This window comes from Branchiostoma lanceolatum, chromosome 10 (assembly GCF_035083965.1).
Source record: "Branchiostoma lanceolatum isolate klBraLanc5 chromosome 10, klBraLanc5.hap2, whole genome shotgun sequence".
Classification (NCBI taxonomy): domain Eukaryota; kingdom Metazoa; phylum Chordata; class Leptocardii; order Amphioxiformes; family Branchiostomatidae; genus Branchiostoma; species Branchiostoma lanceolatum.
The window spans coordinates 14,036,807-14,063,256 of NC_089731.1; the positions used below are offsets into that span (position 1 = coordinate 14,036,807).

At 40.2% G+C, this 26,450-nt stretch overlaps 1 protein-coding gene across 9 annotated transcripts in view; it reads left to right on the forward strand.

Moving 5' to 3' along the window:
- LOC136442837 (GRB10-interacting GYF protein 2-like) overlaps window positions 1–25,264 on the forward strand; it is a 38,335-nt gene extending 13,071 nt beyond the window's left edge. For 5 of the 9 annotated variants that reach the window (XM_066439795.1, XM_066439800.1, XM_066439797.1 and 2 more), the window contains exons 12-33: window positions 270–383; window positions 3,793–3,934; window positions 5,253–5,419; window positions 6,302–6,498; window positions 7,061–7,181; window positions 7,637–7,737; window positions 8,276–8,495; window positions 9,993–10,124; window positions 11,336–11,503; window positions 12,042–12,206; window positions 13,115–13,228; window positions 14,490–14,578; window positions 15,223–15,349; window positions 15,886–16,070; window positions 16,948–17,004; window positions 17,462–17,531; window positions 18,247–18,349; window positions 19,668–19,700; window positions 21,566–21,612; window positions 22,134–22,226; window positions 23,174–23,278; window positions 24,511–25,264. In XM_066439795.1, coding sequence (XP_066295892.1) covers window positions 270–383; window positions 3,793–3,934; window positions 5,253–5,419; window positions 6,302–6,498; window positions 7,061–7,181; window positions 7,637–7,737; window positions 8,276–8,495; window positions 9,993–10,124; window positions 11,336–11,503; window positions 12,042–12,206; window positions 13,115–13,228; window positions 14,490–14,578; window positions 15,223–15,349; window positions 15,886–16,070; window positions 16,948–17,004; window positions 17,462–17,531; window positions 18,247–18,349; window positions 19,668–19,700; window positions 21,566–21,612; window positions 22,134–22,226; window positions 23,174–23,278; window positions 24,511–24,681 — 2,721 coding nt within the window. In that variant the 3' untranslated portion in view covers window positions 24,682–25,264. The remainder of the gene's footprint in view (window positions 1–269; window positions 384–3,792; window positions 3,935–5,252; window positions 5,420–6,301; window positions 6,499–7,060; window positions 7,182–7,636; window positions 7,738–8,275; window positions 8,496–9,992; window positions 10,125–11,335; window positions 11,504–12,041; window positions 12,207–13,114; window positions 13,229–14,489; window positions 14,579–15,222; window positions 15,350–15,885; window positions 16,071–16,947; window positions 17,005–17,461; window positions 17,532–18,246; window positions 18,350–19,667; window positions 19,701–21,565; window positions 21,613–22,133; window positions 22,227–23,173; window positions 23,279–24,510) is intronic. The other 4 variants (XM_066439798.1, XM_066439796.1, XM_066439801.1 and 1 more) reach the window with 4 other exon arrangements.
- The last annotated feature ends 1,186 nt before the right edge of the window (window positions 25,265–26,450 follow it).

Below are 26,450 nucleotides of genomic sequence, written 5' to 3' on the forward strand. Positions count from 1 at the left end.
AATCTCTGTGTTGAGAGTTGTTCAACCTTCCCGACCAAATTGCCAAATACTTTTAATTATTAACGTGAATTGAATCTTGGTCTAAGACGACCTAGTAAGGAGGCTCTTGGAATGTGGTATTAGATGACAACAAGTGCCAATGAACCCGTTCTTGGGAAGAACAGTTTTTGGGAAGAACACTTTTCAATTCACGCTCAGTAAGAATAACTCTTGGTTAGTTGTCAACATCTGTCCTTTCCTGAGCTAATGTTTGCGTGTCCGTGGCCCAGGTGATGGTGAGTGTGACGGAGAATCTTGTCAATTCGGTGGCAGGTGCCACAGTCCCTACAAGCAATACTGCACCAGTAGTAGACGACGAGGCTCTAGACATTCAGATAGAAAAGGTGAGAGATCGTTTCACTTTTCTTTAATTAGTGCTGTGTACCTAAACTCAGGTTTAGGTTCAGGTCTGGATTCAGGTTCAGATTTATTTAAATGTACACATTTTGTAATCTCCGTTTCCGTTAGAAGTAAGACGTTCCTGACATTAAGATATGCCACATATAAGGTACGCAACTGCCGTTTTTTAAAAGCTAGAAAAGGTTAAAGTCGTAATACCGTATTTCTTCTAATAAAGGACGCACCCCAAATAAGGTGCGCACCCCCGATTTGGGCTTCACCGCAACCCCAATCACGCCAGCTGAGATACTTCACAGAAAAACCTTAATAAAGTGCGCACCCCCGATCTGCCGCCGTCGCTCGGCGCGTGTCTCCAAGATGTGACCACGTCCCGGTATTCGGCACGCTATGAAGTCCTGGTGTCTTTCTTAATCGTTCCATTTTCAAGGAATTTTCGGGAAAACATTACCATTATTTGGGGTCAACACTTAGCCCTCTACTCCGCTCAAATTTTGAGTAAAAAGTTTTAAAGTTTAAACGTCACGCTGAGAACCTCGCGCCAGGATATCTGACCAACTTCCTTGATATTGAAGGACCTGACGACGATCCGCTTGATTTCTACCGGGCTAGTCAAAGACAAACGTGTAAAACGCATTTTGAGATAAAATAAAAGTTCGTCTCTCGGCATTTATGCCGCAAAATACAGCGTTGCATTGACAAATCATTTCATTTCGCCGATCGCCCGCCGCCATTGTTTAAAAAATCTGCTGCCCCAAGATGCATTTCGGGTGTTACGTAATCCTCATCACATGATCGCATTACGCGTCTCTGATTGGTTACTGCTGCAGCTAAAGGCGGGAATTTTGCAGACGAAGTGCATCATGGGGCAGCAGAATCGCGGTCGAAGTTTTTTCTTTGTCTGAAATGTTACACTTGAAAACGCAATAAAAACGCGGTTTTATCGACTACATAGCAACATTATGGTGAAGAAAATGCAAAACCAAAAGATGTTTTCGGGAAAGCATACATTTATTTGCGGATTGATGGTGGCTTTTGCGTAATTTTAGCGATCAATGAACCCGGAAGTGTGCCGAGAGCGGCGTGGGTTTTCGCGTTTTATCCGTCAAAACAAAAACAAAACTCCCGCTGAAGCGAACTCTGGAACATTTCAGATTCTAGCTATTACGGTTTTGATAAATAATATCTACAGATACGCACGATGTGCCCATATTTGCAGCCGTGTGGGTGGTTAGAAAATTATTGACGTCGCAAGCGGCGTAGTACAAGCGGCGTGGGGTACGAAATTATGGCCGGCCCGACACACTGAAATAGTCGCGCGGTTGAAAACACCCAGCGTTATTTGGTGTCTCATAATTTGATATTTAATATCGCTAAATCAATTATTTTTATATCTAGAATACCTTTTCAAAAATATACGTATGATGTAGCATCGTTATCTTGTAAACATAAGAACATGAATAAGAACAGAACATGCATAAATTATCGTTGCGTGTCGGCGAAGTGGTGGGGCTAGCCTGCTGGGGTAATAATCGGTGACTTCCTGACTTACGTCGCGACTTTTCTCGAGAGAAAACCTAAATAAAGTGCGCACCCCGACTTTGGCTTTGACCTGAAGCCTCATCTTGAAGGTTGAAATGTCAAAAAAGTGCGTCCTTTATTAGAAGAAATACGGTAAAAACTACAGTTTGACATCTTATATGTGGCATATCCTAATGCCAGGAACATCTTATTTCGATCGGTAACGGAGATTACAAAATGTGTACATTTAATTGAGAACGAGCATTATAAGTCACAACCTGAACTCATGGCATATTTGTGCTAGAGATATTTTTTGGGGTTACATGTAAAATTTTATGTTGGCTTAAATTTTACATGCAATTTGAAAGATATACATACAAAATCATAATACATACAACATAGAAAGTCAGTAGTAAACACAAAAACAGCAATATCTTTTGTTATTTTCCAGGGCATATTTCACGACATATGGAAGATTTTAGATGATAAAGAATAAAAGGAAAATATAGGCCAGAGATTTCTTGCAAGTCCGGAACTGATTCCCGACATTTAGATGTGTTTTTTACCTGAACCAAACGTTTTAACAACTCCAGTTCCGGTCCCATGTTTAGCACTATCTTCAATCAATTCTTTTACCATGTGAGAAGGCCCGGAGGCCATTTAAAGGCTACAGGTTACATGAATAAATATTAGTGCTCAAAGAAAGCTCAAGTCTGTATCTGTATCGCCTGTATAACCGCCCTTCGGCGTAACACACCAGCTGCTATTGAGGACCATTTGAACAAACGGTTGTTTTTTTCCCACTCAATTTTCACAACCAAAGACTACTTCAGGGTTGCAATTACAGTAATAAGACTGAAATAGCTTGAGACGACGTCGGCTCACCGAGAGTGCGGACTAATAGACACTTGAGTTGTTCTTCCCCAGTAAATTGTTAGGTAAACCGGAAGGCCATATCAATGTAAGGGGTTACATAATGAGGACAGAAAAAAACATATTTTCTCCTTAAGTTAGACATCAATGCACAAGACGTTGATGCACAAGACGTCAATGGCCAAGACGTCAATGGCCAAGACGTCAGTGCACAAGACATCAATGCCCAAGACATCAATGGCCAAGACGTCAATATACAAGACACTTCAATGCACAATACATCAGTGCCCAAGACACGGCAATACACAGAGCTCGAAATACTTTTTGGGGGTTACTTGCAAAATTGCAAGTTGGCCAAAGTCTTACTTACAATTTGAAAAAATTAACTTGCAATATTATAGTCAGCATGTATAACTGCTTTTTCTTCACAAATGTACATACAAAATATACATACTCAGTCTGACAAAGCAACTTTTATAGCATTTTTAGAAGACTTAACATCTAAATATAGAGTAGCTTAATATGTAGCCTTTATTGTTTAGTAGTCAGAGACTAATTTCTCCTCTAGTCACTTTGTCACTATTTTGCGCGGTGCAACTGTGCACTGGGTATGTGCTTACATGATCCACCGGTATTAACTTGCAAAATTGCAAGTTCCTATTATTTTTTACTTACAAATTGCTTGCAAATTGCTGAATTGTATTTCGAGCCCTGAATACTGTAAATGCGTTTAAGTTTGCATGGTTTTTATTTCACGCTAAGGCGAAAATTGAGTGTTCGCTGTGGTTTTAAGTTTGTGGGAACCGACGCTCTAGTCACATACTGCTACGGTATTGGACAAAAATGTTCACGGTGGTTTTAAGTTGGCGGTGAAACGGCCACCGCGAAAACCGCGAAGATGAAACCTCTGAGAATATTTCTGTATTTACAGTACACAAGGGGAGATCAACTCACTGTCACCATCACAATGGACTTTTTACAATTTGACTTTCTTTCTTTCAGGCTGCAGAGAGCCTTGTAGCAACAATGACAGCAGAAGACGATGAAAAGTTAGAAGATACTTCTAGTCAACCAAAGGGCCTACCCATGACACAGGAGACTGCGAACAAATGGTTTTACAAGGACCCGCAAGGAGAAATACAGGGTAGGCCGCTCAAAACAAACCGATACGAAGTTAACTAGGAAAAGTGTTAAGCTTCTTATAAGATTTGTATAGATCATATTTGCGTGAAACATTAGGGCTTAAAGGTACATACTGTAGAATCTGACTGATCTAAATGTTGAAAATAAAGTCACTGAATTTATATATTTTTCTTCATCATAAGTTGAATCTGCCGAATTGCACTGTACATAGAGCATATGAATGCGACTTGAATGCCAATGCTAGAAATGTGCAAAATAACGTTATCATGTTGAAAATTTGTTACAAATCTCAATATCAATGGGGATTTTTACCGTATTACCCGGGACTCAAAGTCGCATTGCATGGGCTTCCATCGAATGATTCACAAACACAGAATGCGTGCGCCAGTTGCACTGTGTCGAAAATTCAGATTCGGACATTAGAATCAATATTGCAACAATTTTTTGTTGGAAGACACAAAGTTCTCTCAACGTCTGGTGCATTTGGCATTAAAATGTGTATTTTTCGGGTGACTATGACATAAATGAAATAAAACACGGTGTATTCTGCATCACCCTTGGTCTCAGCCCGAATCATCCAACGGCCGAAGGCTGGTACCTCAGGTGATACGGAATACACCGTGTTGTATTCTACATTAACAACGAAAGCATGTTGTTTGTATTTGTATTTTTGTATTTATTCACAATGAGACATGTCATTACACTGGGTCAGCCAAGGCAGCTTTTGCTGGTACAAAAATACAGACGAAAGTCAGGGTGCAAAATACTTTTTTGAGCCAGGTTGCCCATGTTGCAACCTAGGGCAAATGCTAGGTTGCACATCCAAATTTCAGGTTGCTCCAGCAACATTCACCGATTTCTTCAAATTAAGCTCGTATGTAGCGTATAATACTACTAATATTTCAAAATATAAATTAGATAGTATTTTGTTCCCATTGACCTAACAACATCTTGTTTAGCCGAGGGCAGTGTGTTTTTGTCTTTTTCAGCTCAAATTCCACGATCTATGAAGGGTTTTGGATGGTTTAAAACGAAAAAGTATTGATTTCTTTATTTCAATTGAAGATTTACCAAATTTTATGAGAGTGACACTGTGTTTTTGTTTTTGTGAGCTTCCAGGGCTCCGATTGAGATCTTTGGCTCAAAATATAAGGTTGCACACTGCGCTACCTGGGTTTGGAATTAACTTGCACCAACCGAAATCTTGTTGCACTGTGCAACGTGCAACCAGGTATTTCGCACCCTGCGAAAGTATAACTTTACCTACAAAGTTTGGGATTGTACCATTTTGTTGAGAGGGTCCACTTTCCCCCCTGCAGGTCCCTTCAGCTCACAGGAGATGGCGGAGTGGTTCACCGCGGGCTACTTCACCATGACGCTCCTCGTGCGGCGTGCGTGCGACGAGCGGTTCCAGCCGCTAGGAGAACTCATCAAGAGATGGGGAAGAGTGCCTTTCATGCCCGGACCTACCCCACCACCCTTGTTGGTAGGTGGAAAAACAGTCTCCCTGCACTTTTTTTTTTTCGGTGTGAAAGATAGGATATAGGAGATTCTTTTTTACACAACCAGGTAATCTCACCTGCTGACGTTTGATTCTATGTTCTACCAACCTGATGAAATTATTTTCGGAAGATGCGAAAGATGTCGGTTAGCTTGAAGATATCAAGTTACCAGGGTATCATGTTACCAGGGCAGTATGCACTGGAAAGGTATGAAAATGAGAACTTCATGAACTTGTGTCATTTAGTCTGTACACCTGAGGAAGCCAACACGGCGAAACTGATCATGACAGACTGAATAAAAGTTCTAAATGGGAATTATGCGGCTCCAAATGTCTTACTGGGCGATGACTGCAGTGCAAAAGATGTCAGTTGAGGAAGGAATCCACTCTATAGCTACTTTATACTTTTTTTGTTTGTTTGTTTCGCATAACCGGTAAACAGCCTTTTAGCAAAACCCAATAGTTTTGTACAGTAAGTACAACCTGTATAAGACTGGATTGTAAGGTTTGATCCACTCACGCTGGGATGGACAGCTTTTCTTAAACTAGTAAAAGTGTTGTGGGATCTTAAACATGCTTGAAATGTGGCTCTCCTCAAACATGAGACTTCTGGCTAAACGTCCAATCCGAGGGACGTCACTAACCAAAGCTAGGTACTCATTTTAACCTGGGTCGAGTGAGGAAATTGGTTTAAAGTCTGTATCCGTATCGGAAATAAGTGTTAAGTGTCTTTCCCAATTATTTAGGACACAACATTGAGACCTGCTAGGGATTTGAACCCAGAACCTTAAGATTCCAAGTCAAGAACCCAAATGTATTTCTCATACATCCTTAAACAATTCATCATATCGTTTTTCTGTACCACAGAACAATCCTGCAGCGAGCTCAGCCTCCTCCACAGCGCCGACGTCGACCAACCCCTCGTCCGCCGCGACCGTGGCGGCGGCCGGCTCTCCGGCCATCGACGCGTCTGTCCTGGAACAGCACATGATGAAACAGCAGTACCTGCAGCAGCAGCTCATGCAGCAGCAGATGCTGTACATGCAGCAGACTGGCTTCATCAGGTTGGTTAAACACTTGATTGGTGATCACTGGTGGAAGATTCAGCTAACTTATTTTAGGATTTATGACAGGATTTGTTGATGATAGTAGTTAGGTTTGGTTCTCGTGAATTAAATGAAATTGTGTTATCTTTGATTCTGTCATAACTTTCTCGGTCATAAAGAATGTACCTCAGGTTTTCCAAATCCCCAGTATCTTTTCAAGTTACCGGTATTAACTGTATCCAAGTTGAGTTTGGATAAGTCCAATTTCTTGTGTTGGAAATTGCAGTTTAAACTTTGATACAGAATGACTTCTACCAACTCAAATGAACTTTCAAGTTCATAGTTAATGTTTTCCTCAAAACAAATTTTAAAGCCTGGCTTTATAACTCTGGAGCTGTGAATCCTGTTGTTATTTTCAAACCCTTATTGCCTGTTGACAACTGAAAATGCCCTGACAGTAAGTGTTGTGTTACACCAGATTTTGTATTGATAACTCACAGTCCTTTTGCCAGGACTATATCGAAGTTCTGCTATTGTAACTACTGAATAGCACCTGACAGTAAGGGTTGTGTTTCCCCAGGGCCCAGTCTCAGCAGCTGCAGCAGCAGTTGAAGCAGCCGGAGACCATGGGGAACATCGGGCTCCAGCAGCATGTGCAGAGGCAGATGGTCGCCCTGCAGCAACAGCAGCAGCAGTTACAGGTACGGTTCTGCACAATGCTTTGTCTGTTTGTTTGTTTGTTTGTTTGTTTCGCATAACCCAAAAACTGCCTTTAGACACCAGTTTTTTACAACTTTCATGAAACCAGACTGAGAAAGATTTGGTCCATTTACACCGAGAAGTCCCCCTACTCTTTTCTAAAAATGTAGTGGGTTCTTTAATCTTTAATGTAATTGTAGTGTGGCTCTCCTAAAACAGGGGACTTAGAGCTTTATGTCCCATCCGAGAGGACATCCCTAAACAAAGCCAGGTATTCATCTTCAGTCGAGTGAAGAAATAGGTGTAAAGTACCTTTCCCAGTCAGTTCAGTTGGGCCTGCAAGGGATTCAAACCCAGAAAATTTAGATTCGAAGTCAACCCAAACCACAAGACCACCTTGGTTTATCGATTGATAGATTGATTGATTGATTGATGGGTATTGTTGATTTTCCTGCAGACCCTGTTCAAGCAGCAGCAGACACAACTGCAGCAGCAGTACCAGCAGCTACAGCAGCAGATGCTGCAGCACCAGAGAAAACAGCAGTCTTCCCAGGACAGGTCAGTCACAATTCATTCCGAGGAAACACCGCTCCATTTCTATACGTTCTCAAACCTTACAATGTAAAATGAAGACAGCATTCCAAAGCAGTTAGACTTCTATTTATTGTCAATTATTTTATTACGTTTTCAAGAATGTTATAATGTTGTCTTTTTACCCTTTGTAATGGAGTAGTAGTGTTTGACGTTGAACTGCATAACTCAAGAAGATATGGAAGGATTGTCATGAAACTTAATTGTGTGGTTGGATCTTGATGGATCTTGGCCGCTTTTCCTGTTTTGTTTTTTTGGCCTTGAGAAAGATTGTATTTCGCCAAGAATGAAGCTTTCACGATGCTGACACTTTCTCTCGCTTATTGAATGATAACAGATCACCCACAGCGGAGTGGTTAGATCTTGATCTATCAAAGAAATGATTAGATTTTGGGCCCCCTGGCCGCTTTCCTGTTTTGTTTTTTTGACCTTGAGAAAGATTGTATTTAGCCACGAATGAAGCTTTCATGACACTGACAGTTTCTCGCTTCTTGTATGGTAACAGATCACCCACAGCGGAACTCCCGCCTCAGCCCAACCCCACGCCTCAGCCCCAGCCCCAGCGGGGTCGTCCGTCGTCCCCAGACAAGGGCACGGCCATCTGGGGCCAGCCCAACGCCCCGGCCGGCGCCTGGATGGAGGGCGGCAGCGTGTGGGACCTGGAGCCGCCCAAATCCTCCTCAGCTTCCTCCATGGACGACATACAGAGAATGGAGAGGGAGAAGGTGGGTTGTTTTTGTACATTAGAATGTAATTAGGAATTAGGTTAGGAATGGGCCAATCACACAACACCAACTGCTGATCAATGTCATTCCAAAATCATATCCAGTTGTTTGAGTAATTGCTTTTTGGCGAATGTCATTCTTTGATTCTTATTGGTTAGGAATGGGCCAATCAGACATTACCAACTGATTCTGATTGGTTAGGAACAAGCCAATCGTACATAAGCAACTACTCACTTTCATTGTTTGATTCTCGGAACAGGCCTATCACTCAGTGCTAGCTACTGATTAGCATTCTTTGATTATGATTGGTTAGGAACAGACCAATCACTCATTTTGAACTACTGATTTGTCATTCTTTGATTTTGATTGGTTAGAAACGGGCCAATCATACATTAGATTTTCAGATTGTCATTCTTTGATTCTGATTGGTTAGGAAGGTGCCAATCACACCTTACCAAGTACTCACTGTCAGTCTTTGAATCTGATTGGTTAGGAACAGTCCAGTCACAAGTGGACTTTGGCCAGTTCAATCGTTCTTGCTGAAATGTCCTCTCCCAATGCGTAATTCATAGTCTTCCTTGCTATAACATCTTGCAAGTCCCAAATAGCACTCTAAAATGATGACAATTGAGACAATGAGAGTTTGATGAAAAGGTACAAAGGCTATGTAGGTAAATAGTAAGGACAACCTCAAGCCAACTGTGCACAGTCACGCCACATCTTCAGAAAAGACGCTATGTATGGATATGTATTGGAGATAGTAACACTCACGCCACATTTTCAGAAAAGACGCTATGTAGGGATATGTATTGGAGATAGTAACACTCACGCCACATCTTCAGAAAAGACGCTATGTAGGGATATGTATTGGAGATAGTAACACTCAGGCCACATCTTCAGAAAAGACGCTATGTAGGGATATGTATTGGAGATAGTAACACTCACGCCACATCTTCAGAAAAGACGCTATGTAGGGATATGTATTGGAGATAGTAACACTCACGCCACATCTTCAGAAAAGACGCTATGTAGGGATATGTATTGGAGATAGTAACACTCACGCCACATCTTCAGAAAAGACGCTATGTAGGGATATGTATTGGAGATAGTAACACTCAGGCCACATCTTCAGAAAAGACGCTATGTAGGGATATGTATTGGAGATAGTAACACTCACGCCACATCTTCAGAAAAGACGCTATGTAGGGATATGTATTGGAGATAGTAACACTCACGCCACATCTTCAGAAAAGACGCTATGTAGGGATATGTATTGGAGATAGTAACACTCACGCCACATCTTCAGAAAAGACGCTATGTAGGGATATGTATTGGAGATAGTAACACTCACGCCACATCTTCAGAAAAGACGCTATGTAGGGATATGTATTGGAGATAGTAACACTCACGCCACATCTTCAGAAAAGACGCTATGTAGGGATATGTATTGGAGATAGTAAAATAACAAAATTAAACCTTTTATTTGACATAATGCAGGAGGAGAAGGATCGCAGAGAAGCTGAGCTACGCCTGCAGAAAGAAAAGGAGGATGACAGTCGGCGGAGACGGGAGGAAGAGGAGAGAAGGAAGACAGACGAACTCAGGAGGCAGCAGGAGCTGGAACTACAGGTCAGAGACGACAAATAGTTCAAGATGTTGTCTGGAAAATGTACAGCTGGTGAAGACTGAGTTTTTACATAAGGCCATGTTGATTTGATTATATGGATGACATCCGCGCATGCATCAATTTTTGTCCGATTCCAAAAATAAAATAAAAGTTTTCCACCATACTGTTTATCATACATATTAGCTGCAAAATGATCAAATATATGCCATGAATTGCAAACGAAATATTGGAAAACGATACTTATGTTGTAGAATGCCAAAATCATTTCCAAAGTCGAAAAAAGTTTTGAAAGAACAAAAAAGAAGAACCTATATTTTGATATGCCATACTCTTTGTGTTAAGTCATTTGTTCAACCTTCCTGACCACGTAGATTTCATAATGAAGGCACTTTTTTTTTGCTAAACGTTTTTTATTCGCACGCTCGCATCAGTTTTGGTGTTCCCAGAGGATGTCATCCATATAATCAAATCAACATGGCCTAATGTTCAAAAGCATGTGCATTTTACCTCCGTAAAAACAGAGATTTTGTACTCAGTTGGTGTGTTTGTCTTGGTGTGCACCCGCAGTCAAGTGAATATTGCAAGAGTGGCAGCATATCAGGTGGAAGTGGTGTAATGGGATACTTGGAGAATTGGAAGTGTGGTTTGGCTAGGGTCCAATAGTGTTGTACTTGAGAGCCAGGATACATGGCTACACCCATGTCATGTCAGGTTGTTAAAGGAAACCCAAGCGATTTTAGGGCCCGAAAATCGGATTTTGAAAGTCAACTTATTTCGTCACTACTATACAAGATTAGTTCAAACAACACTATCACAATGTATAGCGATGTCCATGATGAAAAAAAAAATTGTAGGCTTGCGAAACTGAGGTGATCATCATATGGCACGTTTTTGCGTGGTTTTGAAATGCTCAAAGTATGAAGAATATTACGCAAATGTGCTAAACGGTTTTTAGTGAATGTCACTACCATAAAGATTTCAGCTTTTTTCTATTTCCATTTTTTGGACCCTAATATTGCTTTCAATTGGTTGCCTTTAAGGGTAAGCACTTAGAGCTTGTCACAATGATGTTCAGCAGATTGTATCAGGCTCTTGTTGTGCTAATTACTTTCCCCTCACAGAATTACAGACTTTCTAAGGCTCCCCAGCAGAAGTGAAGTTTGTAATCGTACAGCACAAGTTGAATGTCTTGAGTTTCCTTTCTTAACTGCAGAGACAAGAGGCCGTTCGCAGACAGAAGGAGGAGGAAGAGAGAAGAAAACGGGAGGAGGAGGAACGTAGGAAACGAGAGGAGATCGAACGGCAGAGGGAGATCGAGAGAGCACGCGAGATCGAGCGCCAAAAAGAAATGGAGAGACAAAAGGAAATGCAAAGGCAGCAGGTAAATGCATAAAAAGTCTGTGCAGAATATATTTTCAGCAAAACTGCGTTGTATTTATAGAAATTACAGAAACAACAGATTTTTACATTTCTGTTTTCTTGTGGTGACCTCTTTTCACTTATCACACTGCGATCATGTCTTCCATTGTGTTCCTTCTATTGTTTCAAGTATAAACTCAAAGATACTGCAAACTCTTGATTTTCACGGAGTTGTGAAATTTGGTGCTGTGAATATGAATGAATTAATAATTAAGGTAAAGGTCACATATCTTTTTTGAGGTGGTAGGGACAGTGGGTTATTATCCACTGCGTCTATGGAAGACAGAGCCCATCTCCCTCCATCCACACCTTTTACCTCCCCAACCAAAGTCAGGTTCCCATTTTACACATGGGTGGAGGTCAAGAAAGTCATGTAAAGTACCTTTCCCAAGGTACCAACATCTAGCCAGGAATGCCAGGAATCAAACCCATGACCTCTTGATATCACTAGCCACTCGGCCATTCGATGCCACAATATTTTTTACTTTCTGTTAACACAGGAGTTGCAGAGACAGCAGGAGCTGCAAAGACAGCAGGAGCTCCAGCGTCAGGAGCTGGCCCGACAGCAAGAGCTGCAGAGACAGCGGGACCAGCAGAGACAGCAGCAGGAGGCCCTGCGCCGGCTCCAGGAACAGCAACGCCAACAGATGCAGAACGCCAACCTGGTAAGTCAAGTGTGTGTGCAGAACGCTACCTTGGTAAGTCGTGTGTGTGCAGAACGCCAACTTGGTAGGTCATGTGTGTGCAGAACACTAACCTGGTAAGTCACGTGTGTGCAGAACGCTAACCTGGTAAGTCATGTGTGTGCAGAACGCCAACCTGGTAAGTCATGTGTGTGCAGAACGCCAACCTGGTAAGTCCTGTGTGTGCAGAACGCCAACCTGGTAAGTCCTGTGTGTGCAGAACGCCAACCTGGTAAGTCCTGTGTGTGCAGAACGCCAACCTGGTAAGTCCTGTGTGTGCAGAACGCCAACCTGGTAAGTCGTGTGTGTGCAGAACGCCAACCTGGTAAGTCGTGTGTGCTGAACACTAACCTGGTAAGTCATGTGTGTGCAGAACGCCAACCTGGTAAGTTATGTGTGTGCAGAACACCAACCTGGCAAGTCACATAGGGTTGGTAAGTCACAGCATGTGTGCAGAATGCCAATCTTGTAAGTCACGTGTGTGAAGAATGCCAACCTGGTAAGTCACATGTGTGCAGAACGCTGACCTAGTAAGTCACGTTTGTAGAATGCCAACTTGGTAAGTTACATAGGGGACTTCATTGTGTTCCTCATAGTAATAAGTAGAAACATCTGGGCTACTACATTTAGATGGAACAGGAAATGGTCAGAAATGAGAGGATGTCAATGGGTTTATGGAAGCAATAAAGAGCCAACGAAGGAAACAGTATACATCAACTTTGTACCTACACAGATAAGTTTTCATTCTAAGAAATTAAAAGATAAAACATGATGCAAGAGCAGCAATTGCAAAATGAAATGTATATTTTTTTGTTGTTGTTAAGATTCAAACCTTATGACCTTGGAGTATTTTGGTACAAGGTCAAATGATTTCTATTCCTGTGCTGCAGCTGTCCCAGCATTCCCTGTGGGCGCAGCAGACCAGCTCGGCCCCGTCCACTGTGCCATCTCTTGCCCAGATTCAGCAGATGCAGGAGGAGAAGGAAAGGAAGCAGAGGGAAGAGGTGAGAATGTTCCTTACATTTTACATCCTTCCCTGGTAGAGCTACATGTACAGGACTCGAATTTCATTTTTGGGGATAGGTGCACTGGTGCACCCAACCAAAAAAGTTAGGTGCACAGAAAGAAATCTGGGTGCACAACTTTAAAATAAAGTAGAATTTTAGCACTAAGCCTGTCTTAAGAACTTCAATGCTTTATTCTAGAGCTTACTTCAAAATCTGAAACAAGTAAAAAATACATCAAAGTTTTGCTTTTTCTGATTCTAAGATTTCAAGAAGACATGTATTTTGTATGCTAGTGTACAATGGTATCTTACTCCTATAGCCTACAAAAATATCTAGGTGCACCTGTGCACCCACAGTTAAAAATCAGGTGCACAGCTCCAATTCTGGGTGCACAAAGGTGCACATGCACCCAGTATTTCGAGCCCTGATGTATGTATCTAAACAAATGTACAGGTACAGTACAGGTACAGCAGTTAGTTCAGGTCCATGTACCTAAACAAGTTTGGTCAATTATTTGTAAGTTAAACATGCAGCCAACTGTCTTTTAGTAGTAACTTGTCATCTTTGTATGAGGATTTATGTACACTGTTAGGATCTCGAAACAAGTCTATTTACAAGTTTCCTTCATTTTCAACCATAAGGTTATCAAATTTGCCATCTATGACATGTGATTTACCTACCTTTTACTAAAAGTTTTAGTCTAAAAAATGGTGTCCACTAGTGTTTTAGTTTGTTTAAGTACAGGTACAGGTAAACCAGATGTTAGGTCCCGACCTGTACCTAAACAATTTTAGGTACAAGTCCAGGGTTTAGGTACACAGCTCTTTTCCTAGGTATGCTTTTAAGGGTACAGTTAGTCGAAGGTGTCAATGCCAAAGCCACACAGAGTTGATTTTCTGAATGACTTCCACTTATTATGCTTTGTATGATGCAAAAGAGTAAGAGAAAAACAAGTTCAGCTCATTTTGTGATATATGTTTTTTTAGGACATTTTGTAACATTTCTATGACATTTACAACATGTTTTCTCATTGTGCAGTGCTTGGTAAAATGGTAGATGGTTTACTGCAGCTTGTAGCTTGTTTTAAACTTTCCTTGCTTAGCACTCTGCACTTATATGAGGGAGAGTATGGAAGTTGAACACACTCCACTATTGGTGGACTAGGCCCCTACTGCGGAGGCATGTGTGGCCCGAAGGCAATAGAAATTGAGAAAAGTTTGGGATTTTTACGATTTTAACTTAACTTTTTTTCCCTCAGCGTCAGAAACAGATGGCTGCCAGTCAGCAGATCCAGCAGCAGCAACAACAGCAGCAGCAGAAGATGAACCCAGGCAGCTGGGCAGCAGGGTAAGTCTGGCAAGGAAACAAACGTTTCCATACTATGTCTTCTACAGACTTAATGGATAGTGTTTTACCTTTAGCACACCGAAGTAGCCGTTTGGCATCTGGATCCCTTTTGGTTACAGAGTTAGGCAGCAGGGAGAAGGTTAAACTCAACACTTCTGTGAACTGCTTGCGTCACAGATGTGCTAAGATTCGAATGAGTTTGATGCATTGGTATGTGTGCACATTAATGCTAAGTCCGTTCGCAGTGCACATTTGAATGTAATTGTCATTTGCAGAATTGCATACTCCTCTGTTCCATGTTTCCATATGTATATGTAACAGAAAGAGAGAAAGAAAGCTATGAGAGCTAAGAAGCTAGATGCAGGGCACAGTCAAAAAACATGAACAAGAAAGATTACATGCAACACTAAAGAGTTTCAATTAATAACCAAATGTAGATGCAAAACCCAGTGGATGATGATATGATTATGAGAGCATATCAATTATTGCAGTTTAATGGCGTAGTGTACTTTCCAATTAACAAGTGTTTACAAATGATAAATCATAAAGACTATTGTTAAATATGCTCAAGTTTTACTAGTCAAAGCTGGTCATCCCGGTTGGCCCACTGTTCTAGTCTCAGTCTTGTCCTCCTGTCTAAGTAGACAGGACGCATCTTTTTTCTCCAGCAGGGGCCCCTCAGGTTCCGGCAAGTCCTTCCTGGAGATCCAACAGGAGCAGGCCCGACAGCTGGCCAAACAACAGCAGCAGCAGCAGCAACAAAAACCACATGTGAGCAGCCAGCGTGTTACATAGACGTTATATTCTACATTTTTGTGTCATCCAAGTACTCTACGGTCGCAATTACGCCGGTGCCTATAGGGGGTGTATCCCCAGCCGGGCCCCAAAGTCACAAATTTGACCTGGTAGACTTCTGGAGACTGGGGGCGTGTGGCGGGTACCTTTCGGTGTTCTTGCGATTAGCTTACAACTTGTCTATTTGTTGCCGGCTCCCATGTTGCTTTTAACTCTGAACTCTAGAACTTTGATTTCTTGTCATACTTTTCCATAGGCAAAAGAACGGCATCTATTTGTTGCCTGGTCCCATGTTGATTCTAACTCTGAACTAGGGAACTTTGATTTTTTGTCATACTTTTCCATAGGCAATAGAACGGCATCTATTTGTTGCCTGGTCCCATGTTGATTCTAACTCTGACCTAGCAAACTTTGATTTCTTGTCATACTTTTCCATAGCCAATAGAAACGTGTCACTAATCATGAACCTTATGCTGTATCCATCAAAACCTATGCCGCTTTTTCTGAATTAGTATGATGTTGAACAGGCCAACCTTAGTCTGGGCGCCGCGTCCGTTTGGGGAAACACCAACACGGCGGCCGCCACGGCGTGGGGTAGCGACGGCACCAGCGTGTGGGGCGACCCCAGCTCTCAGTCCAGCAAGGGAGGGTTCTGGGACGAGGCCGCCCACGACATGTCCTCCTCCAACAAACCTAGGTAACTGTCATCTTTGTCTCGTGAAGTATCAAAAACCTTTATAAAATCATTCGGTACCTCACAGTTATAGATAGGGTTTCAAAACCTGTTTTTTTTTTTTTCATGTATTTCGACTTGTACCCAAAGATGTTAGAAAGAAAATGAAGAGAAAAAAAATGTTACTTTGAATGAAAAGAAACACCCAGTCAATACATGACAGTTATATAGAGAGGGTTTCAAAATCTGTTTATTTTCATGCATTTCGACTTGTACCCAAAGATGTTTGAAAGAAAATGAAGAGAGAAAAAATAAAAATAAACACCAAGTCAATACATCACAGTTATAGAGAGGGTTTCAAAACCTGTTTATTTTCATGCATTTCGACGTGTACTCAAAGATGTTCGAAAGAAAATGAAGAGAGAAAAATGTTACTTTGAATGAAAAGAAACACCCAGTCAATACATCACAGTTATAGGGAGGGTTTCAAACCCTGTTTATTTTCATGCATTTTAACTTGTACCAAAAGATGTTGGACAGAAAATGAGGAGAGAAAAATGTTACTTTGAATGAAAAGAAACACCCAGTCAATACATCACAGTTATAGAGAGGGTTTCAAAACCTGTTTATTTTCATGCATTTCGACTTGTACCCAAAGATGTTCGAAAGAAAATTAAGGGGGAAAAATGTTACTTTGAATGAAAAGAAACGCCCAGTCAATACATCACAGTTATAGAGAGGCTTTTATGAATTTTGACTTGAACCTGAAGGGATTTGAAAAGAAAATGAAGAAAAAAGAATTTTACTTTGATTTGAATGAAAAGAAACACCATGACATGAAGCCAGTTTCACGTTCAGTTTCTTTTGCGTATTTTGACCCATGTACATTTTGCAATTGCAGAAAAAGTTCCGTTCCCATTCCACAACCCATGGATCAGGACTTGTCACAGCTAGATTGGTTAGTGCTTAACTTACACAGAAAAAACAACCAATGGGAGACCAGTCTCGTATAACCTAATTATGTCAGACCTGAAAATATGCTGCCACTCAAAAGTACAGATTCAGAGAGCACTTACCATTTAGAAGTCTGACTTTTTGTAGGACAAAATAGGTTACTACAGCTTCGGGCATGTTTTGTTATGTTCAAGAAATGCGTCTTCGTGTGTCTTCAATGAAACAAGTTTTGAGATGTGTATCGTGCAGTATCAAATCTAGAAAAATACTGAAAATTTATGTAGATTTCAGAAACGATATTTGAAAAAAAATTTGTCAAGCTAACAGAATAAACGATATTGTAGACTCAATATTCTGATTCAGAATACCATATTGCAGAAAACTGAAATTAAGTTTTTCAAGCCGCGTTGTTGACTTTCCTTAGTAACGTTAGAATAACTTATATCTCTTTTTCCTTCCAGTGATCCGTATGCCCAAGGTGCAATGATGAATTCAAAGTCAAATAGTAAATCCAGACAAATGAGGGAGGAGGTATGTCATTTCCTAATCTTCTCTAATAATCTTCTTTTTTTGGGGTCAACCGCTGGCAAGGGACAGAAAATTTTTAATCAGACATCTGAGCGAGAAAAACATTGTAGAAACATTTTCCAACATGTTCTCATTTCTGTTGCAATAGATAAAGTGATATAAATAGACCTACCAAACCTAAGTCCCCTTTTGTGACACTCTGCATACTAGTATATCTGTATGATGAAAGTATGATGGTGAAAATACCAGAAAATACTTATGAATTTCAGTTATACATTGTTGAATTATTGTTTTTGTTGGATCAGAAATTGCTTTCTAAAAAAAGGGTTCCTACCTACCGACCCTAAATTTTTCAGGACTGTGATCAGAAACACAACATCGACTTTCCTAGGCCTAATGATAGCGCGTGTGGTCTAGTGGTTAGTGACCCTGCTTCTGGAACTAGAAGCCGTGAGTTCGCTCCCAGCTGTGTCGCTCACCCGACATGCACGCTACCGGAAAGGGTCACAGTCCTTAGGACGGGACGTTAAGCCGTCGTCCACTGTGCTTGTCGAAAAGAGCTAGGGGAATTTCCACGGTACAATGAACCTGTAAATACATGTACTATACATAACGTCTGTCGTCTCTGTTACGATCAGTGGAAGAATAGCTCTTTAGCGAGCTAGACTGGATCAATATCACTGTCTTTCACTAACCGTGATCGCCATACTTCTTTCAGGAAAATGTCCGTAAGCTCTTCCAAGCCAACTATGCCGCTGACGACTTCACCAAATGGTGTGAAACAGCCCTGAGAACAATCAGTGCAGCTTCTGCCATAGATGGTATGTCTGAATGTTCCTTTCTTTCTAACAAGTAAAGCCCCAATCTCACCTGACCCGAGGCTCGTTGGCGGCAGCGCTACGTCCTAAACTGGATTTGTATTACCCTTGACTTAATAATGTGAATATTATACAAAACGTACAACTAAAAAGACAACAACACACACAAAGCTTGAAAAGATAATGTTTTTCATTGATGAAATTCGTTGAGCACATAGTTAAATCACCCAGTCGCAGCGATGTCTCCAACGTGCCGCGGGTCCATTGAGATAGGGGCTCAACCCAATACATTCAGTTCTTGAGAACACCAGGCAACAGAAATGTTGATTATGGAAGTAATTGTCTTATTATAAACATATTTTAAACATTTCTGAATATTAGATAATGAATAAAAATTTGGACATTTTTGTGCCCATGCATGGTCACTTTCCACCTTTGTCCCATACACACTTCCAATTAGCATAACAGTTGGGATGATGTGACTTGGGCTTCAAGACAAAAGATACTGAATTTTACTTCTTTCTTGTATACTTTTTGCATTCATCAGTTTATTGAAATGTTCCTTCCAAAGTTTACCAAAGTGGTACTTGAATCTAAGAGTCATAAGATGCCATTGACAACATCGTAAACAAATCGTTTGTTATATTTTGAAATGGGTGCCTTTTGAAATGACATGTTTTGTGGAAAGTGTGAAAAATGAGGGAAATCTTGACATTATGTAACGATTTTGGCATCCGTTGATACCCTTTGTGGCAGTTGAAGAAAAAGTTCAGATGTCAAAAAAACAACTACATGCTGAAAAAAACCCCGTTATGCTCGGCTTTTTAGTTCTGGAAGATTGTAGAAAAAGTCAGTTTGGTTATCGTGAGTTGTACAAACATATGTTCATCCGCGCAAAGGAAAACAACTTAGGGTCTGTGCACACTTGTGTGTATATGCAAGTCTGTAGAGTTGCGTATTGACATTTCTTTGGTTTAGGTAAAGTTTGCGGCCAAAGAAGACATTTTTTCGGTTCGAAAACCAGGCTGCACAACGGTGGGTCAAAGTAGAAAACAACTTCTTCCCCACAAACTTTACACAAACCAAAGGATGTTAATACGCAACTCATACGGACTTGTATATACGCACAAGTGTGATTGGGCCCATAGTCTCAAAGATGTGGTAAGTACTTAACGGTGATTTTGTTATCGGAGGTCTGAAGACAAGACAAACTTGTGATGAAAAATGTGCGCTGTTGTGTGTGGAGTTGCCGGTTGTTTGTGAGAACTAACCATTGTCGAGCACCACAATGAGACTTGTCATTTTCCCAACTGTTATGCAGGGAATTACCAGTATACTGACTTTCAGACAACAGGTAATTCCTACCTGTTTGTCGTAGCAGTCACATGTACATGTAGTTGTAGACATGTCTCTGTTGTTGCAAGGGAAAAACGACTCAGCACAAAAAGTTCGGAAGCTCACCTTTGATCCATCTTATCTCCATTATTACAGTATCAATTGTTAATGTGTTCTGTATCGCTGGAAATTTATTTCTCTTTACAATGAATATGATTATAAAAACCCAAATGTCATTGTTGAGGGCAATAAAGATGCTTTCCACTGATATATGATACAATACAATGCAGGGTTTGAAATTCATTTTTGGAAATATACTGGTGCACCCAACCAAAAAAAAAGGTGCACAGAAAAAAATGTGGGTGTACCACTTAAACTAAAGTTGAACGTCAACAAAACATAAGTTTGACGCCACTGCTCCTCTTAGAACTTCAATCTGTAATTCTATCCAGATTTCAAATTTCAAACAAGCAATACATCAAATTAAGTACAACAAATTAAAGTTACCTTGCTTTTTCATTTCAAAAATATTCTGTATGCTAGTGTACAAGAGAACATTTACCCTATAGAGTACGAAAATATCTAGGTGCACCAGTGCACCACAGTCAAAAATTAGATGCACAGCTTCAATTTTGGGTGCACACAGGTGCACATGCACCCGCTATTTCGAGCCCTGCAATGCAATTGACAAAGATATGATTGACCAGAATGAAGTTTCTGAACTTTTTCTGTTGAGTCCACTTTGCTGTGTAGTATTGTATGGGATCATTACACATTGGTCAGTTTAGATTTGGGAAGACATTTGCAATTTGAAAAATCTAGTAACTGTTAATTTGAAAGACATGCTTCCTTCATTATCTTTTTATTTTTGCCATAACATTTATTGAGATGTTTTATCCAAAGTTATCTAGATTTTCCAAATTCATAGTCTTTCCCAATTCAAAACGACCAGTGGCTCATGTACAGTGGTACAAGTACTGTGGCCTATTGGTACAGATCTAGATGTTTGTTTCTTGTTCTAGTCTGTTCCTAGGGTCCTTAAAACTTTTTATAAATCACACAGAATTTGGTAGTCTTTCCCAGCTCAAAATGACCAGTGGTACATGTACAGTTGTACAAGTACTGTGGCCCATTGGCACAGATGTAGATGATTGTTTCTTGATCTTGTCTGTTCTTTGGGTCCTTAAAACTTTTTAAAAATCAGACAGAATGTGGTGCCTTGTCTCTGTGATTGTATCAGACATTTTAGGACAAATGGCAGAAAGTTCATGTTGTTATTTGCAGGCCTGAAAAAGAGTTGGGAATCCACAGTTCTGAAATTGTTGTTCGTGTTTTCAATACTAGCCAAGGATGCCTGTATATTTTGTATTTTCAGAGAACGTATGAACAAATTTTGTCAAAACAAATTTTGTCAGAACAGACCACATTTCTCAGTTGGCCTGTGAAACGTGTGTTGAAGTTACAGGAAAGCTGTAAATGGGTTTAAGTTTGCGGTGATTTAGTTTCGCGGTAAGGCGAAAATTGAGTGTTTGATGTGGTTTTGAGATCGTGATGGTGCTATATTCACTTACTGCTACAGGAATGGAAGCGCAGTCGCCTACTAGCGACTTGGCAATGGTGTTACAGATAGAGAGAACAGTCTCCTCCAAATCATAATACTGTACAAAGTATACCCCCCCCCCCCGTACAAAGGGATAGGCTGGCAGAAGACAAAACAACAAAATTTCGAGTTTTGAGTTCACTCAAGAGGTCACAGGGAAAACTGGGAACATGAAACCCACACAAACTTAAATGTGTTTACAGTCTCAAAATTTTATCCTTGAGATCTGATAGTATTGCTGGATTTTGTACTCAACATCATGTTTTTCTACCCTCTGGTTGCAGTGCCTACATTTGTAAATTTCCTAAAAGATGTGGAGTCTCCATACGAGGTAAGAATGTAACACTGCTAACACATATACATGTAGCTAGACATTGAAGTTCATTGAAATTACCCAGCTTCGTTTAAATTGTTGGTTTGTGTTTCTTAGAAGAAATGTAGTTTTCAAAGTTAGTGAGTGAGTGTTTTTTTTTTAATATCAAGATAAAGCTTGTCAGTATACTTAAATTTAATCATTAATATTTACTGTCTCATTTATTACGGTCTTATTCATGTAATCTTTGTATTCCTCTGATTATGATATATGAAGCCCATATTTCTTGTAAGACACAAAATAAATTTCATTCATTTATTCAGTCATTCATTTATTTGTATAGCTTTATGATAAAGCAATTGGTTTTGGATACATTTTATTTCATGGGTATTTACTGTATCAAAACATGTTCTATAAGATATGTTAGCTAGAGACTGACACTCTTCATTCCGATATACATTACTGAATGAATTTCAGTGTGATGTTTTAGGATGCTCAAATCTTGACCATGTCCCAATGAATGTTTCTGCCATCTTCAGGTCCACGACTATATCAAGTCCTATTTGGGTGAGACCAGAGAGGCCAAAGAATTTGCCAAACAGTTCCTGGAGAAACGTGCAAAGAGAAAACAGGTGAGGGGGTAACATCGATTTTGTAACGGAGAGCAAGTCCAAACTAAGACTAGAGATGTAATGTTGTTACCAAAGTACGTTGGAAACAAGCAGTTGAGCAGAATTTACAAATTTGGTAATGTTGTGCTATTGTTGATCCTGCAAAACAGACTTAGGAAATTGAGTATGTCATCTACAACGTCTTGCTGCTGCAGTTTATGCAACATTCTTCTTCTTTGTCTAAAGATTTGACCGTTGGCGCACCACAGAAGATCTTCTCCACCCATCTCAGTTTTTCTTAGTGTTTCACATAGTGTCACAATCTAAGCAAAATTACCTCAACTTAAAAATAGACAAGGAGGTGCTGAGATTGTAACAGTCGGTGCAGCATTGTTGTTTGATTGCTTAGGGAGAGCCCTGATTTTGTCAGATGTCAGTTTTCTTGCATGCACTGATGCAGCCTTCATGTTGTAAAATAGTAGAAAGTTCCCATTGTGATTTGGTTCGGGCCCCCTAGCAGCTAATTCTGGAACAACAACCGGCATTTTTGTAAAAAAAATCTTTCAAAGAGAATACCTCTAGCACACAGAGCAGTTGATTCCGTTCTTCCATTTGAGTAAACTCATTCGTATCCTTGCATCATATACTTAAGATGTGTTTTGGTCAGGGCTGTCTCTAGCTTTTAATTTTTTCCGTCCCACTTATTGTTTGGGAGCCAATGTGTTGAATTTTTCGGGTTAAATTCGTCATTTTAAGCTTACGGAGGTACATTTTCATCACTTTCATGTCATAAAGTTCAGATTTTGGGACGGACAATGTAAAAAAAATTCCCGTCCCAAAAGGCAAATTTCCGTCCCGGGATGGAGGGACAGGTCCTGGAGACAGCCCTCGTTTTGGTTACTCTCCTTGCGTCCGCTCTAACATAGATCCTTTACAATGTTGTTTGTGTTTCCTCGCTTCCCCACCAGGAAATGCCTTGGCCTCACCAAGGTCCACCTACTTCCACTCCATTAGTGCCAGCCCCTACCCAGCAGCCTCTTCAGCAGCGCCCAGGTGGCATGACTGTACAGCAGGTAAATAAGACGTCTTACAAGTCTCTCACAACTTCTTCAAGTTCTTACACCCTTTTTGTTGTACTTTAGAGAAGTGAAATGTTTTTCTATGGAAGTAAAGTTTTTTTTGCAGTTTCTCACAAATTCTTCAAGTTCAGGAAAATCCTTACACCTTTTTGTTGTTACACCTGCAGTCTCTCACAACGTCTTATAATCAAGTTCAGGAAAATTCTTACGCCCTTTTTGTTGCACTTTTGAGAAATGAAACGTTATCCTATTTTTTTTGGACTGCAATCTCTCACAACTTCTTCAAATTTAGGAAAATCCTTACAAACTTTTTGTTGTACTTTATGGAGAAATGAAACGTTATTCTATTGAGGGTTTTTTTTTGTACTGCAGTCTCTCACAAATTCTTCAAGTTCAGAAAAATCCTTACACCGTTTTTGTTGCACTTTGGAGAAACGAAACATTATTCTATGGAAGTTGATAATTTTCTTTGGCACTACAGTCTCTCGCTACTGCTTCAAGTTCAGAAAAATCCTTACACCTTTTTGTTGTACTTTAGACAGAATTCCACCATTATATCAAAAACGTTGCAAATCGTTGGAACAATCACATAGATGTTTTGAAATTGTTCTAAATAAAGATTTTTGTGTAGTTACTTCCACAATATTTCCAAAATATATTTATAAGTTCAAACATGTTCAAACTTTCATTTTTAATTGTTCAAACAATTTAGAACTGTTTTGACTGAAATATTCTTTTATTTCAAATATTTCGAACATTGAATTGGACTTGACTCAGTAATTTTTTTTTTGCTCCAAAATGATGAAAGATAGGTTTGATAGTTGACTGTTGCTCTCGAAGGTTTTTACAAATATTTTTTTCTGCTTTATCTCTTCTCCATACGGTCCATAGATTTTGGTGTGTTTGTTTGTTTGTTTTCCACTGATGTTGTGTCAGTTGAGTTTTCTGTGCATGTGGTGTTGTGATGCATGGTTTTTGTGTTGAGTTTTAAGATGCACCTACAGATTTTCTGTGCACATCCTTATGTTGCAGGTAGCATCAACTGCCTGAGTGAGAATAACGCAAAATATCTTAATATGCATCTTTAGATGGGCACAGTTTTATAACTTTTTGTGCAGTTTCTTTTCTTTTTTTTCTTCTTTTTTTTTGTAAAAAAAAAACTAACTCTGCATATGCTGCATGGACTTGCATTACCCCTTCTCTCCAAACTTTGTGTGCACATTCAGATGCACAACATGTGGTCTTCCCAGGTGCTGGATAACGGTGACCCCAAGCTGAAAGGAAAGAAGAAGAAACAGCGGATGCAACCTATCGACCCAAGTATTCTTGGCTTCTCCATCAACCCGAGCACCGATATCATCAACCGTGGCGAGATCGAAACCGTGGACGACTTGTAAATACACGGGAGCAGGCGCAGAAACCTTTCGCGGGATAAACAAATTTCAGCTTGAGCCAATAGGATCCTAGATTCTTAGAGCAGTGATTCTCTATATGAAGGATAAAAAAAGTCGGCTGTCAGCTCTAGTCAACCTTTGCGAACACTCGTCAACCAGGAGTTTCTTAGGAAAAGTTTTCAATTTTATTGAGTTTGTTACAAACGCACATATGTGAACAATGGCAACAGTGAAATGGCCATTGTCACTGTTTAGGCACTAGCTGCTGTACAAAGAACTAGCCTACAGTCAGTTTAAAGGGTATCGTCACGGTTACAACGTCAACAGTGTGAACGTGGACGTAACACGGCGTGAGGCGTAGCCACACATGCACAGGAGACAAGGAAAGGAATACTACACAAAAGAGTGCCATGTGCAACCTTGCATGTTGTGTTATCTATTGAAGGTTTTAACTGTTATGTGGAATACAAGACTCTGAGCTTGTCTTTCATGGTTAAACTTAAACCAATGCTAGTATTAAAGAACTTTTCCATTCTGTTCAGCTAAGATTTCCCCGTGTTAACAAAGGAAGATGTGAAGTTTCTTGACACGATGTGTATGTTTTTCTTGCAAGATATACTAACACTCCTTGGTAAAAAAAAAAGTACAATCTGTCAAAAAAAATGGATTGTATTATTCAAATGAGGACAAGTCAAGATTGAAAACCAAGGAGGGTGATGCAAGACAGCACAACATTTCATTTGTATTTATATTTGGATGTGGTGACACTTCTTTGCAATGGTGCCTTGCAAAGAAGGAAAGAGTGTTGCATGGCAGGGTACAGAGACTTTGGCATAATTACTGTAGTTTCATACAGATACTGACCATTATCAAGACTACCCAGTACAATGCTAATGATGTGCAACGAGACACATATATATATAGCAAGTGTTACCCAGAATGTGACAGCCACATCATGATTTTCTCAGTTGTGAATTGTAATATTGTATCTAAGTATATGAGTTTAGAACATGTATATTCTTTGTAAATTGATATGTAAATTTGATCATATTGTATGTTGTTATTGTGTTGATTCAAAAGTTACGTACATAAATTTATGAGTTGAATGTTTCTTTAATAGTAGTGTATTAGTAGCATTCAAGTTGTGTTCAGTTATAAACCAAAGTACTTCGTATCGATTCCCCCGAAGGTAGATTACAGCTGTCATTTAAAGGGAAACTCCGAAACGCGAGTCTTCCTTTACGCTCTCAAGTCTACAGCAGTTCGCTGTGTACAGTTTGTGCATGAAGAAAAACCTACTCACATGTGATAGGGAAAACATGATAGGTTCACGTTCAAGTACACAGACTCCATAACATAAGGACTTTCCATAACACGATGTTGTCAACTGACATTTTAGAATAACCCATGATGTATTGTTCTAAACATACCTTGTACAACACAATACAGTAGTCAGATATAAGGTCCCACATTTCCACTGTGCATGTGCAATGATGTGGAAATGAAAAAAAAAACAGGCTCTCCGAAAGACGCCTATGCCCCTGCTGCGTTCTCATCAGTTGTTGCATGGTATCCGTGCCGGGTTGGTTTTTACGAATTGGAGACAGTGAAATGATTGGAAAAGAAGTGTGCTTGCCGTCCTTTCGTAGCCATGTTAGGGCAAGCACACGTGAGTTAAGGGCGCTGTACAGGGTACAGGCTCGGACACCTCAACTGTTATTTTTTAACAAAACATTTCTGAGAGAGGAAATGGCAGAACAGTATGTCGTAAT